This window comes from Podarcis vaucheri (genome assembly GCF_965113315.1).
Source record: "Podarcis vaucheri genome assembly, chromosome: 17".
NCBI lineage: Eukaryota > Metazoa > Chordata > Lepidosauria > Squamata > Lacertidae > Podarcis > Podarcis vaucheri.
In genome coordinates, this window is record NC_138755.1 from 4,480,118 (window position 1) to 4,493,868 (window position 13,751).

Consider the following 13,751-nt stretch of genomic DNA (forward strand, 5'->3'; position numbering starts at 1 on the left):
ACGGAAATCGCACGCCGGAGGCCCCATCAGCAAAAGCGCGCCTCAGGATAAGAACAGTTTCAGCTTAAGAACAGACCTCCGGAACGAATTAAGTTCGTAACCAGAGGTATCACTGTATAGTAAGTTAACTATCAATATGCTGCCCTACAATCCCCAACCTCCAGCTGACTAGAAAGTCAGGATGTCAGGAGGCAGTACATTAATAGGGCTGTTCTGCAGCTTCAATGAAGGTGGGGGGGGCGTTATTGGGGTTTTTTGTTACTAGGTTATAGGGTTGCCATACATCTGCAATTTCCCGGACATCGCTGGGATTTGCTTGTTGGAAACAGCATTAGGACGTAAATTGCTGAAATGTCTGGGAAAATCTGGACACATGGTTTAAAAAAGTTCAAAAAGTTCATTTTTGTACCTGATTTTGCAAAAAAAGGCTCAACAACTTTGGGCAAAACTTTTTTTAAAAAACAGCTTTTTGAAATATAGCAACCCTATGTGTTATGTATATTTGTGTTTTTAAATTGTAAACCACCCTGTGATCCTCAGATGAAGGGTGGTATAGAAATTTATTTATTTATTTATAATTGCTATGGGAACTGTTCAAGAAATATATGTATGTGTATATGTACAGTATATGTTTGTGTGTGTACATGTTACACACACACTTATATGGATAGGTAAAGGGTAAAGGTACCCCTGACCGTTAAGTCCAGTCGCGGACGACTCTGGGGTTACGGCGCTCATATCGCTTTACTGGCCGAGGGAGCCGGCGTACAGCTTCCGGGTCATGTGGCCAGCATGACTATGCCACTTCTGGCGAACCAGAGCAGCACACAGAAACGCCGTTTACCTTCCCACTGGAGCGGTACCTATTTATCTACTTGCACTTTGACGTGCTTTTAAACTGCTAGGTTGGCAGGAGCAGGGACTGAGCAACCAGAGCTCACCCCGTCACGGGGATTTGAACTGCTGACCTTCTGATCGGCAAGTCCTAGGCTCAGTGGTTTACACCACAGCGCCACTGCGTCCCTATATATGGATCATATCTACTTTTAATACTAATTAATACTAGTAGACTGCAGGTTGTGGATGCATGAATTGCACTAACGTTTTCTGGGGCACAATTATTTTCTTAATTAGTATAAATATAGTATAAATAAGTATTACTTACACTAATTCAGAAAATAATTGTGCCCTAGGTATCAAAAGTTTAGAAAACATTACTGCAATTCATGCATTCACAACTTTCAGCCTACGTATTAAGCACAGCCCAACAGCCCTATTTAGTGGCCAGCTGTCTGCTCAGCCCCCCTCCTTTTGATGGTGTTTGTGTGGAGGGGGTGGCCAGTCTTATGCAGGCAGCAAAACGGGTAGATTTATGGCGTCACTGGATGGCTGCATTTGGCTTGATGGGTCACAAACTGTGAATGCCTGGTGTCGTTTCTTTAGCTATTAGCACGTGAAGTTATTGCCTTGTTTTCTCCTGCTCTCGATGAGCTCTTGGGCAATTGGCTGGGTCTGTCTTTATGCCTAATGGTGAGATCAGAAGGTATTGGGCTGGTATTTCAGTGTCCAGCTTGGATGCAAAGGGGATATGGGGTTCTGCTGGCCCGCAGCACTGCTTCAACTTGTGTGTACATACAGGGAAATTCACCTTTTGCCTCTTTCTCTCTTTCTGCTGCCCTGCAGGGAGAAGGCTTGACCCTTGGCATCAGCAAGAACGAAGTGAGGGTCATCATTGGCAACAGCATCTGCACCGTCAAGACCCTAACACTGACCCATTTGTACTGTGAACCCCCACTGCAGCCCCCACAGCCACTTAATGCTTCCTCTGTGCTCCCAGAGTTCATTGTGAGTAGGTGGCAGGGAAGGGAGAGATAGGCTGCATGCAGGAGTTAACCTCTTTGGGATTCCCCTTGTAATGGGGAAAGTTCTTCCTCTCTTGAAACTTTGGAAAGACCTCCTGTGTGGCCTAGATTTTATCAGGCAACCCTCTCTCTTTTACTGAGAATGTAACTTGTTTAAAGTGCATATATAAGCTCACACCCTTGTAGTTTGCATAATGACAAATTAGTAGCTACCAGAGTCAAGTTTCCCACTCCACCCAGAGAGTGTGTACAGGAATCAAAGGTCTGCACAGTAATGCTGTATTGGTTTTATGCCTGTGTTAACTGCCGTTGCCGTGGCTTTTTCCTGGTAGGTTGTTGTTGGAGATCCCTACCCCATAACAAACAATTCCCTGGGGAGAGGGAGTGGCTTAAACTGGTTTATGTAGTGTAAATATGTACTTAGTGATCAAGATCAAATTTAGAATCCTTTATGTGGCCTTACTGTGTGTGCAAAGGTATTAAGGAGATAATGGATGGAGTTGTGAGGTCCAGCTTATGTGTCCTTCCTTTTCCTGCTCCAACCAAAAGTCACTTGGTTGATGACTGGGATCAGGATTGCTAAACCCTGACCCAGAGGTGGTGGCTGCTTTCGCACACTTGCAAGCCACACCCTGTGTGGGATCAGTGCTCATAAATGCATTTTTTACCTGTTTCTGTCCATTTTTTATGTGCATGTAACATACCTTCAGTCCCCCCCCCTTTGGCTGGTTTAAATTATTTGAAAACTTTAAGGAACGAAACAGTTTTTGTTGCTATAAAAAAGGTCATAGAATCCTTTTATTTTTGGCTCTACTACATCTTCAAAAATGTTAACATGCTGATGTAAAGCAGATACAAAAAACAGCTAGGAATTGTTTTAATGTAACATCATATACTGTTTTTGTAGCTCTTTACCTTTCCTTGTTCAGATTACAAAATAGAGTATATATTTCAATTTTATTTTAGATGTAAGGCTTTTGGCTGGCATATGGGATTTTAAATGCCCATTTTCTCAACATCCCAGTGTCACAGAAGGTTGGTTTGCACACCAAACTGTGCCTTGTTTGATGTTCTACAATTGGTTTCATATCATATTTTGTAAATAGTTTTGGTGTTGCCCAAAATAATTTTTAAGTGGCTGCCATTTTGTGATTCCACCCCCCCCCCCAAATTTAGGCATCTAAAAAGCTTTGTGTTAGTTATTAGGCTTGCCTTCAAAATGTCATCAAAACAGGTTAAGCAACAGCAAGAGTTGGTGTCTACACTCTTTGTGGCTACCCTGGGCAGAGAGTAAAATGCATTGGTCAGATACAGACAGATTTGGATTCAGCCGGTCAAAACACACTGAAACAAACACATTCCCCTTAAGTAGGCTAACTGTGCCTCTGGATTAAATAGTAGGTCAGAACTTTTCATTAGATTGTGGGAGACTTGTCAAGAAACAAAGAGGAGAGAACTATCAGTGCAAGTTGAAGTTTCCTCATAGTAGTAGGAACAACTGTTTTAGGGTTAGGTTTTGTCTTTGAACAGTATGGAATCTCCTGCTGTATACAGTTAGATCTACAGGCTTGGAATGGCCCTTCTTTATATATTGTTGGACTCCCAACTCCCATCAGCCCAGTCAGCATGCCCAGTGGTCACGGATGATGGGGTGGGGGAGTATTAAGCACATCTGGCAGGAGCGTGAACAGGGCAAAGGAGACGGGAGCCTTCAAATTCCATAATGATTGCAGGTGATCATTTGAACTGGACTTTGATTCACAAAGACTTACGCCCCAGTATATTTGTAAGTTTTTAAGGCCCCACAAGACTTTGCTGTTTTGCTGCTACAGACAAATCCGGCCACCTCTCTGGAGTCATCTTCCTGTGTTGTCGTCGTCACTTTACAGGTGCAGATGGGAAACTTGCGGCTGGATCTTGGCCGAGTTCGCTATGACACGGAGCCACCCTCCCGTTTCCCGCCGGAAGCCCAAATTGGGCTGGGGGTGGGGGCAGCCGTGCTGGCTTTTGTCGTGCTGCTGCTCATCCTCATGTACAGGTATCAACATTGCAGTGTTTCAGGGGGAGGGGGATGAAACGTTGCCTTGTTTCCTTCAACCCCGCCCCCCCTCCAATCCTTGCTTCTGTAAAAACTGTGTTGCTCCTCCCCTCACCCTGGCAGGCGAAAGAGCAAGCAAGCCCTACGAGACTACAAGAAAGTGCTGGTGCAGCTTGAGAACATGGAAATCAGCGTTGGGGACCAGTGCCGCAAGGAGTTCACTGGTATGGGATGGGATGGGGGGGAGCAAGTAGGGAGGAGGCGAGTTTGAGCCACAGGCAGGAGAGCAGTGGCATGAAATAGATGAAGGAACAGCTTGAGGAGGGTGGGGGGAGTGAAACTATGCTTTTCTGAATAATACCTGGATGATACGGAGGGCTAGGAATAAGGTTGTGTTATCACTCCCTCCACCCCCTTGTAATAACCCTACTCTCGTAATTATAAGCAGCAGCCTGGGGCACAGAAATTAAGCAGGTGACATGGAGGGAGGTGGTGAGACAAATTTCACTTGCCTAATTTCTGAGTGCTGGGCTGTTCAAAGCCAGGAGCTGGGGAGCCAGTAGCCCTTCAGATGTTGTTGAACTTCATCTCCCTTCATCTCTGACCCGTTGGTTGTGCTGACTGGGACTGATGTGCATTGGAGACCAACAACACCCCAAAAGCCACAGGTTCCTCATTCCTAGTTTAAATGTGCAGGGTTTAATCAATCTGTTGCTGTATAATGACTGATGATGATGCACAGAGTTCGAAGGGTATTTCCTGAAGGGATACATTTCCAGAATTTCAAAAAGGAAGCTGTTTTGAGATGAATTGCAGAGGAATGTTTGCTGAAAATCACTAACAGCTACGTATTTGGGTAAAGAATTCCATCAAACGGCGATCTTTTCTCCTAATGTAAAGGTTGCGTATTGCTCACTCTTTTCTTTCGCTTTTCTTCTCCACCCCTCTCTTCATTCTTGCCTTCCCACCCATCTCCCAACACAACCCCCTGCTTGCTTCAGACCTGATGACGGAAATGACTGACCTGAGCGGGGAGCTGGAGGGTTCAGGGATCCCATTCCTGGACTACAACACCTACACCCAGCGCGTCTTCTTCCCGGCTCAGGGGGACGTGCCATTGCGACGTGTGCTGGATCTGCCCGAGGGGCGCCGCGCCACAGTGGAGCAGGGCCTGGGGCAGCTCTCCAATCTGCTGAACAGCAAAGTCTTCCTGCTGACGGTGGGTGATCTGGGGGAATAAGGGGGAAGGGCCCAGAAAGTGGCTGAGCTACAGGGTCAGTCCTATGCCATACAGTGTCACCTCGGGTTAAGTACTTAATTCGTTCCAGAGGTCCGTTCTTAACCTAAAACTGTTCTTAACCTGAAGCACCACTTTAGCTAATGGGGCCTCCCGCTGCTGCCGCGCCACCGGAGCACGATTTCTGTTCTCATCCTGAAGCAAAGTTCTTAACCATTGTACTTGGATAGGGAGTGGGGGGAGAGGTTGTCTTGCAAGTGGAGTTTTTTGGGGGGATTTTGTGTGTGAGAATGCATATGAATGCGAGGTTATTGCATGGGAGATCAGCGGTGTACCTTTTTAAATTTCCAGATGAGAGAGAGCCTTAAGGAGCACAATTCTAGTTGTACTGAAGAGTAGATGGAGATACAGTATGGAGAGACTTCAGTTCGAGAGGAGCTGCTTCTGAAAGTCTCCTGCACTTAGACCATGTAAATGCCTGCTGAAAACCTCTGGAGGTTGCAATCTGGCACCTCCTTGCTCAGGGATGGAGAACCTGGCACTCTCCACGTGGTGCTAGATTCCAACTCCCATCATCTACAGCATGGGAGCTGTAGTCCAGCAGCCCCATCAGAGTGTGTTTGTGTGTGTGTGCGCTTCATGGGTTTTGTTCTGCTGTATGAATGGATGAAGGCGGCACACAACGTCTGCCCCAAGTTCTGTTTCCTGCGCTGGCGAAGGAGTAGGACTGAACGGGTTGTGCTGTAGTGTGAGGATTCTGGTGACGAGAGTCTTCCCTTGCTGTTCCCAGTTAATCCGAACTTTGGAGGCCCAGCCTACCTTCTCCCAGCGGGATCGATGTCACGCAGCATCCCTGCTCTCACTGGCTCTTCATGGGCGCCTGGAGTATCTTACGGACATCATGCAGACTCTGCTGAGTGACCTTGCTGCCCACTGCGTCACCCGCAATGCCAAGCTCATGCTTCGCAGGTAGGCCCTGTGTTCAGGATGGGGCATTGTGGAGGTGGGGAAAGATGTCCTTGTTCCAAGAAGTCCCCATAGGTGCTTTCTCCCACTCCTTCCCCTGGGGGGTGGATGCTTTCACAGTTGGTGAGGGCTGCCACCTGGCAATAATTTTTATTTGCCTGGCCAGAATTAACCCCCCTGGCTTGCTGCCAGGACTGAAGAATGCAATGCCCTGCCCCCCCAAAAAAAACCTGGTTATATTGTGCTGGTGTTGTATGTCCACAAGGTAATTAATGCTTAAACTGGAATGCCTCAAACCACAAACATGCTGAAATAAATTAAAGATGAGGAGCAATTTAAAAACTCTAATTTTGCTGCTTTATATTAAAACAGTAAGTTTTTTATACTTATAAACAGAAAGCAGTTCCTTGAACTAGGTTTAAGCATTCTGTATATGTTGAGAGATTGCCTTGATGTTCTTATAAACAGCAACATTTAAACTTACTTTCCATCTGAAGGGCCCTCAGTACCTGTTTTTTTAAAAAAGTATTCATCTTAAGGTACCACAAGTTATTATTTCATAACCACTCTACTTAATCATGCAGAACAGAGCTTTGAATTTAAAACTGGGGGCCAAGGATTTCTGTCACCATCTTGTGCCGCAGCTGGTAGCCTGCCTTGGGGGGAGGGGGGAGGGGGGACGCTAGCAACTCTACTTAGCTCCTCAACTGTCCTGCAGGACAGAGACCATGGTAGAGAAGCTGCTGACCAACTGGATGTCCATCTGCCTCTACTCCTATCTCAGGGTAAGTTGTAAGGCCTGTTTGGATGATGCCTTCTGCGTCTGAGGTGGGACTTTGCACTTTTAAACTTAAAATCCATTGTTGTATATTGTTTTAAATGTTTGTTTTGCTATTGGGATTGTAGTTCCATTTGTGTTTCTCAAGCTGGTCTCTGACCGTAATAAATTTCATGTTTCATGTCTCAGGTGGGAGGGGCAGCCAGGAGGAGGAGGTCTGGTTGAAGGTGGGGGAACAAAACTTGCCCCACATTTTTCCACAAGTGCTCACTCTCCTGCTTACTGTTCTTGCCTAGTCCTGTGGCTTCTTGAGGCTTCATAGGGGTAAACATTTAATCATGCTCTCTCGTCCCACAGCTAGTCCAGGGCATGCCTAAGACATTTTGATGCTGGAGGCAGAACAATCCAGAGTACCCTATCCAAACATACTTAAATTCAGAGTGGAGTGCAATCCACCTTGTGCGAGTGATTATATTCATTTATTTATTGCATTTTTATGCTGCTTGAAGAGGCACATGTGGTTTCCCTGCCCCCTTTTATCTTCTCAGCAGTCCTGTGAGGGAGGTTGGGCTGAGCAAGAGAGTGCCTGGCCCAAGGCCAGTCTGTAAATGCCTGTGGATAAATAGGAATCTGGGTCTTATTAAGTCTTGTGTGACACTCTAGCCATGACACTACATCAGCTTTCATAGGAAATGTATGTAGGAAAATGTCTCAGTAGATTGGATCTTTCTCTCAAGCTTCACCTGAGAAATGAATTAAGTGGCCAGCACCACCAGCTGTGCTTTTTTGGCACTTTGCTTGGAATTTCCAAAAATGTACACTGTCGTGATGGTGGGTCCGGTAGAAAGATGTATGATTTTGAGGCTCCTACTTCTAGCTGTGCAGGTGTGGGGTTGTTAAGTGCAGTGCAGGTACTGTACTGACTCTGGAGCCCAGGCTTCCTTCTCATTCCTTCCCCTCCTCCTCTGTGTTTTCCAACGAAGGAGGTGGCTGGTGAGCCCCTGTACATGCTCTTCCGTGCCATTAAGTACCAGGTGGACAAGGGCCCAGTGGATGCTGTGACAGGCAAGGCCAAACGGACACTGAACGATGGGCGGCTGCTGAGAGAAGACGTGGAGTATCGGCCCCTCAACCTGACTGTCCTGGTGCGGGGGGGCGGCCCAGGTGTGGCGGGTGAGACTCAGCGCATCCCAGCCCGTGTCCTTGACACAGACACCATCACTCAAGTGAAGGAGAAAATCTTGGACCAGGTCTACAAAGGCGTCCCTTTCTCCCAGCGCCCCTCGGTGCACTCCCTTGACTTGGGTAAGGAATCTCTTCCATTCTCCACTCCCCACCCCAATCTGTGGGTCTTCCTTTGGATAAGGAAGGACCAAAACCTGTTGAGGATGTTTAGTTCATTTTGAGAGAGGCCCACATGAAGTTGTCCTGGGCTTGCTGTGGAGATTTGGGGGCAGGGGGTGGAAGTAGGAGACCCTCACCTACCACTCTTCCTTTTCTCAGAGTGGCGCTCAGGCGTTGCTGGCCACCTGACACTTTCGGATGAGGATCTGACCTCCATCACGCAGAACCAATGGAAGAGACTCAACACTCTACAACATTACAAGGTATGGGGTTGGCTGGGATGCAGCTGAGTGGTAGAAGCTGGGAGGGAGGGAGTATGGAGTCGGGTAGCCAATGTGGTGCCCTCCAGACTCCAGTTCCCATTAGCACCAGACAGAATGGCAAGTGGTCAGGGTTAATGGGAGTTGTAGTCCAGCAGCATCTGGAGGGCATCACATTGGCTACCCTGACCGTGTCTGCAATGCTGGGCTTCCGTGTTTTGCTTCTGGCAGCAGATTCATGGAGCTGGGAATCCGTCTCTCACCTGAACAATTTCTCACCTTCTTGTAGGTATTTCACTTGTTTACTGTCCTTCCTCTTTTCCCCAGGTTCCAGATGGGGCCACAGTTGGCCTCATTCCCCGCCTTCACAATGACGTCTCCCAAGGCACCAGCCAGAACTTCTTCTCTGGAGAAAGTGAGTCTGCTTCTCTCTCTCTTCCCTGAGCTATTGCTCTTCCATTCAGTAGAGCAACCTCCTTTTCCCCTCCTCTCTGCAACTGGCAGCAACTTGTACACTGCAAAGAGATGTGGTTTTCACTATGGGCACAAATGGTGAGCAGTGCAGCTCAATTGCAGTGTGTGTGTGTCATAGGGTGGGTGGGGCAGTCTCTTGCCTGTTCATGGGGTGGGGGGAAACACCTTAGCCCTTTTTTTGTAATGTGTGTGAAGAGTTCCTTAATTTTCTAGCCTGAAAAGGTAATGGAAAAGCTCCAGACCAGAAGACTCTAAAATCACATGCCTGTAGATGTTTCCTCCTTCTCCTTTTGTACATAATGGTAATTCAAGTTATCACATGGGAATAAGCCTGATTTATTTCTGTATCTATAGAGGCCTTTTGTTTTGCAAACAAGGGAGTCAAGTTTTTTCTAGTCTTCTTTTAGTCTAGGAAAGAAGAGCACAGATTGACATTTGTTATACATGCTCTGGGAGTGGCAACAAGAGGTGCACAGGGCCAGAGGCAGACAAACTGGAAACTTTTTAGGGAGGTACTGGAATTAAGAGAGTGAGGTGCCACATTGGTTGGAGAAAGGCCTGCGTGTGTGTGTTGCTTTTGTAGACCTTTAACAGAAACTCTAAGCATTTTTTTAAAGATTTTTCTTCGTCACTAGGAGGATTAGATAGTTCTTTGGCTCCCTTTTACACCCCCCCAAAAAAAAACTTCAAATAATAGCATAGTTTATGTGGGAGCCATTTAGATTCTGCATTACAGAAGAATATTCTGCATTTGGCCATGATAAAAAGTTCCCAAACTTCTGCACTGCTTCCTTTATTCCTTGGGGGTGTGGTTGTACAGGCCATGTCAGTCCCACCAAGCCTCCCACTGGGCCCGTGTCTCCTTCCTTCTTTCAGGCCTCATCATTTATCTCACACCTTTGTTTGCTGCTGGTGGTAGCCAGGACTGGGGCCCTCGCAGTTGTCTCAGCTGTCCACAGGACAGGCAGGTGCCCTGAGGGCTGCCTAGTGAGTGGTGGACTGCCCCATTTTCCATTGTAATGACTCCTATTGCACCCTTTGCAGACACCCCAATGCTAGAGGATGGTGAGGATGGGGGGCTACGCCTCTGGCACCTGGTAAAGCCATCTGAAGAGCCTGAACTCACAAAACAGCAGCAAGAGCGGCGCAGCAGCCTTCGGGAGCGCGCCAAGGCGATTCCTGAGATCTACCTCACCCGCTTGCTTTCCATGAAGGTAAGAGGGAAAGCATTTGCCCCCCTCCTCAGCCATTCTCCAATTATACCAGCCCTTTTAGAGCAGTGGGATTCTTCAGAGCCTAATCAGGATTTCTTCCGTGAGTAGATCAATAATGACAGACACGTTTCCCTGCGTGAACGTGACTAGGTGCCCTTGAACAGGGCTCCCCAAACCATGGTCCATGGACTGCCAGTGGTCTCTGAGCTTCATTTGGGTGGTCCGTGCTGTGTCCACATTCAATATTGTATTGATTTTTCATATGGATTCTGTGGAGTTCAAGTTGTAATACAATTGGAGAAGCAAAAGAAGAAATAAAAATACAGTTGAAAATCATATAGCGTCTAGCCCAGTGCATTACACTTGCTTACAACAGGCAGGAAAACAATTGTTGTCCACCAAGGCCCTCAGCAATTTTCAAGTGGCCCAGGAATGGGATGAGTGGAGTTCGAGAGCCACTGCCCTAGAATATTTCCCAGGTTCCTTGACATGGTAAATCTGAAAATGTTGGCTGCCACATCTAGAAATCACAAGGGCCTTGTCTCCCAGCCTGCAGGTAGTGCAGATGAAAAGTTTTGTGTATCTGTCATAGGCAGTGCTTTTTTACTAGAAAAATAGGCACTGGTACTCACCAAGAAGTATCACACTTTTTAACAACAACAAAAAGAGGCTCTGGTACCATAAAGTTGTTACAGTAAGTGCCACACTTTTTAACCAAGAACAAAGAGGTGCTGTTACTGTGTACTCTTGAATCCCCCCTGGGGAAAAAAGCACTGGTTATAGGCATACAGTATTTTGCAGTTCCTGTAGACTAGACTTTCCCTGCAGATACTGTTGGACTCCAAATCCCATCACGTCAACTATTGGCACTGCTGGCTGGAGCCGATGGGAGTTGGAGTCCAACAATATATGGAGGGGATCTGTTTGAGGAAGGCTGCTGTAGACACTGTTCTTGGAAGTACCCCAAGATGAATACTTAATACAATATAGAATAGAACCTTGTTCTGGTCGTGCTTCTTGTTGCTGCTGCTGCTGCTTTGTTTCTTACCTGCGTTTCACCATGAGGTCCCAGGTCCAGTTACCAACAATTTAAATTAAGAGGTTAGAATAGGGTTAAGTGGACAGCTGTATATTGACTACTCTAGGAATTTTTTTGTCACATATGCAACACATCAACAGTTGAACAGGTTAAATCTTGTTTGTTTGGGGTGTGATGATTCTTAGCCTAAGGCAGTTGCCAAAGATACTTTGTACAGCCCTCTAAACTGAAGGATAAACAACCAGTTCAATTTATTTGACAATTTTGAAACTAGTATGGTGGCAGATGGGTTTGTTTTGTCCTTGGCAAGTTCCATTCCATATAAGTCAAACTTTTCCATCCATATTAAATTTAGGGCTATAATACAGAGGTACAGTAATGTTGGAAATGTATTTAAGACTGAGAGCATGTCAGTTGTTGTTTTGAGAATGGAATGGGCTGGAGGAGTCTACTGGAGATAAGATCCCAGATCTATAGGCTTAGCTATTGGTTTAAAGTTCTTTCAAGGGAGGAAAAAGGGACTCCCCGTGTTATGCTTTCAGGAGCAGTTTCTGTCAGTCTGTACAAAGAAAAAAGTTATTTGGACACCAGATTCCTATGTTGCCAATGCAGGATGCTGTAGAAACATGCTGTTATTTATGTGGCTGATTCCTGGCTGCCTCAGCAGTGCACCTATGAGTCTCTAATCCCCTCTTTCTTCCCTTTATTCTCCAAAGGGGACGCTACAGAAGTTTGTGGATGATGTGTTCCAGGCTGTCCTGAGTGTCAACCGCCCAGTACCAATTGCTGTCAAGTATCTGTTTGACCTGCTGGATGAGCTAGCAGCACGGCACGGGGTCACTGAGCCAGAGACGCTGCACATCTGGAAAACAAACAGGTGGGGGGGACACGGGGTTGCTGAGGCAGCATTGGCTGGGAATGGATGGTGGCCGTAGGAGCTGAGACTGGGACAGTGGGTTGTGGAGACTGAACATTTTCAACCAGAAGGGCTAAAGACAGTCGGCCAGTTGCTAACTTGGTTTCTGCCTTTCCCCCTCCTCCTTAGTTTGTTGCTGCGCTTCTGGGTGAACACACTCAAGAACCCCCAGTTCATTTTTGATGTGCGTGTCTCTGACAATGTGGACGCCAACTTGACTGTCATTGCTCAGACATTCATTGATGCCTGTACAACTGCTGAGCACAAAGTTGGCAGGGTAAGTTTATACATCTGCACATGTCTAAAGGTCACACCCATATCAGACCAGGATCAAAAGAGGACAGGTAATGCTTGCCTTGACCCTGATGAAGTCCGGCCTGCCCTCTGTTCTGAAACGGGGTACTCCAGGCATTTAACTTGAATAGGAATCCCATTGCCACCGACAGAGGTAGCCAGTTGCGCTGGGTAAAGGGGGGGAAGGGGCTTCATTTCCCCCAGTATTTTTGGGCAGGGGGCAGTGCCACCCCAATACTGAGGGGGCCGCTGCCCCTGCAACCGTCAATCACCCTCCAAGTGCCCCAGCCTCAGCCTCTGCACGGCAGCCCAGAAGCCAGGCAGTGGCTGTGACAAGCGTGGGCAATCTTTGCTTTGCTCATACCAGCTGCAGCCTGGCAGACCAGAAGTCGGGCGGGGGCTGGGACGAGCAAGCGTGGAGATCGCCCTCCACAAGTTTCACCCCCACCCGGTGGCATCATGTGACATGTTGTGTGACATGTTGCATGACTGCGCCTCCTCAGTGTGGGGGGTAAGTCAGCGCCTGCTGTTCAACTATGGATTTTAGATGCCATTTCGGCAGCAGATTTGGAGACTCAGAGAGAGGGTCTATGTGCGTGACAGTCCACTGGGCAAGTAGCCTTGGGGCTCTCCTATTCATTTTAATGCGGAAGATTCCCAGGGGATTCCCATGTTAATTAGCCATTTGGATTTCCTGCTTGAGGCACTAAAATCTCTTGTCCTACGCCTTATAATCACCATGATTTTAACCCTCACAGTTAGCATACTGCCATAAACAGAACAGGAACAAAATGGATGGCACACACCAGAGGGACATTAATCAGACTGCTTGTTTGAAGAGCAGCTGAATAAAACACTCCATATTGGCTCAAGGAATGGAAACAAGTGACACTTTTTGAAAAACAAATCCTCCATGAAACCAGGCTTTCATGGGAGTCTAACTAGCAGAAGCCCCCTTGTCCCATCTCTACTGAGGACCATTTCTGATGTCCCAGAGGAAGTGGAGAGCAAACTTCAAGATATTGGACAAAGGGGGAGCAAATTTTTCCCCAGCATCACAAATCACTGGTTGCAAGTATGAGCATGACTTGTTCATGTCTTCTTGCATATAAAGGTATTCCTTAATGCAAGAGTCTTGACATCAGAGCGAAAGTCCCATTCTTAGTTCAGTGGTATCTTATAATCCACCAAACTATCATCTCTATTCCAGTATGTCTGTTGTGGTTTTGGCCTGTTTCAAACACTTGCACAGAAGTACTGATTTCAAGATGCTTATTGCTGATTGTGTGAGAATGACTTTTCTCCCATCTAGGCCATTTAACAGTCAAA

At 46.9% G+C, this 13,751-nt stretch overlaps 1 protein-coding gene across 1 annotated transcript in view; it reads left to right on the forward strand.

The window, feature by feature from the left end:
- The window catches only part of PLXNB3 (plexin B3), a 56,383-nt gene that overhangs the window by 34,209 nt on the left and 8,423 nt on the right, over window positions 1-13,751 (forward strand). Inside the window, exons 20-31 of the mRNA XM_082204411.1 lie at window positions 1,684-1,845; window positions 3,752-3,900; window positions 4,024-4,124; window positions 4,902-5,119; window positions 5,928-6,106; window positions 6,822-6,888; window positions 7,865-8,186; window positions 8,385-8,488; window positions 8,813-8,900; window positions 10,004-10,173; window positions 11,929-12,089; window positions 12,258-12,405. Of these exons, the coding sequence (XP_082060537.1) occupies window positions 1,684-1,845; window positions 3,752-3,900; window positions 4,024-4,124; window positions 4,902-5,119; window positions 5,928-6,106; window positions 6,822-6,888; window positions 7,865-8,186; window positions 8,385-8,488; window positions 8,813-8,900; window positions 10,004-10,173; window positions 11,929-12,089; window positions 12,258-12,405 (1,869 nt within the window). The remainder of the gene's footprint in view (window positions 1-1,683; window positions 1,846-3,751; window positions 3,901-4,023; window positions 4,125-4,901; window positions 5,120-5,927; window positions 6,107-6,821; window positions 6,889-7,864; window positions 8,187-8,384; window positions 8,489-8,812; window positions 8,901-10,003; window positions 10,174-11,928; window positions 12,090-12,257; window positions 12,406-13,751) is intronic.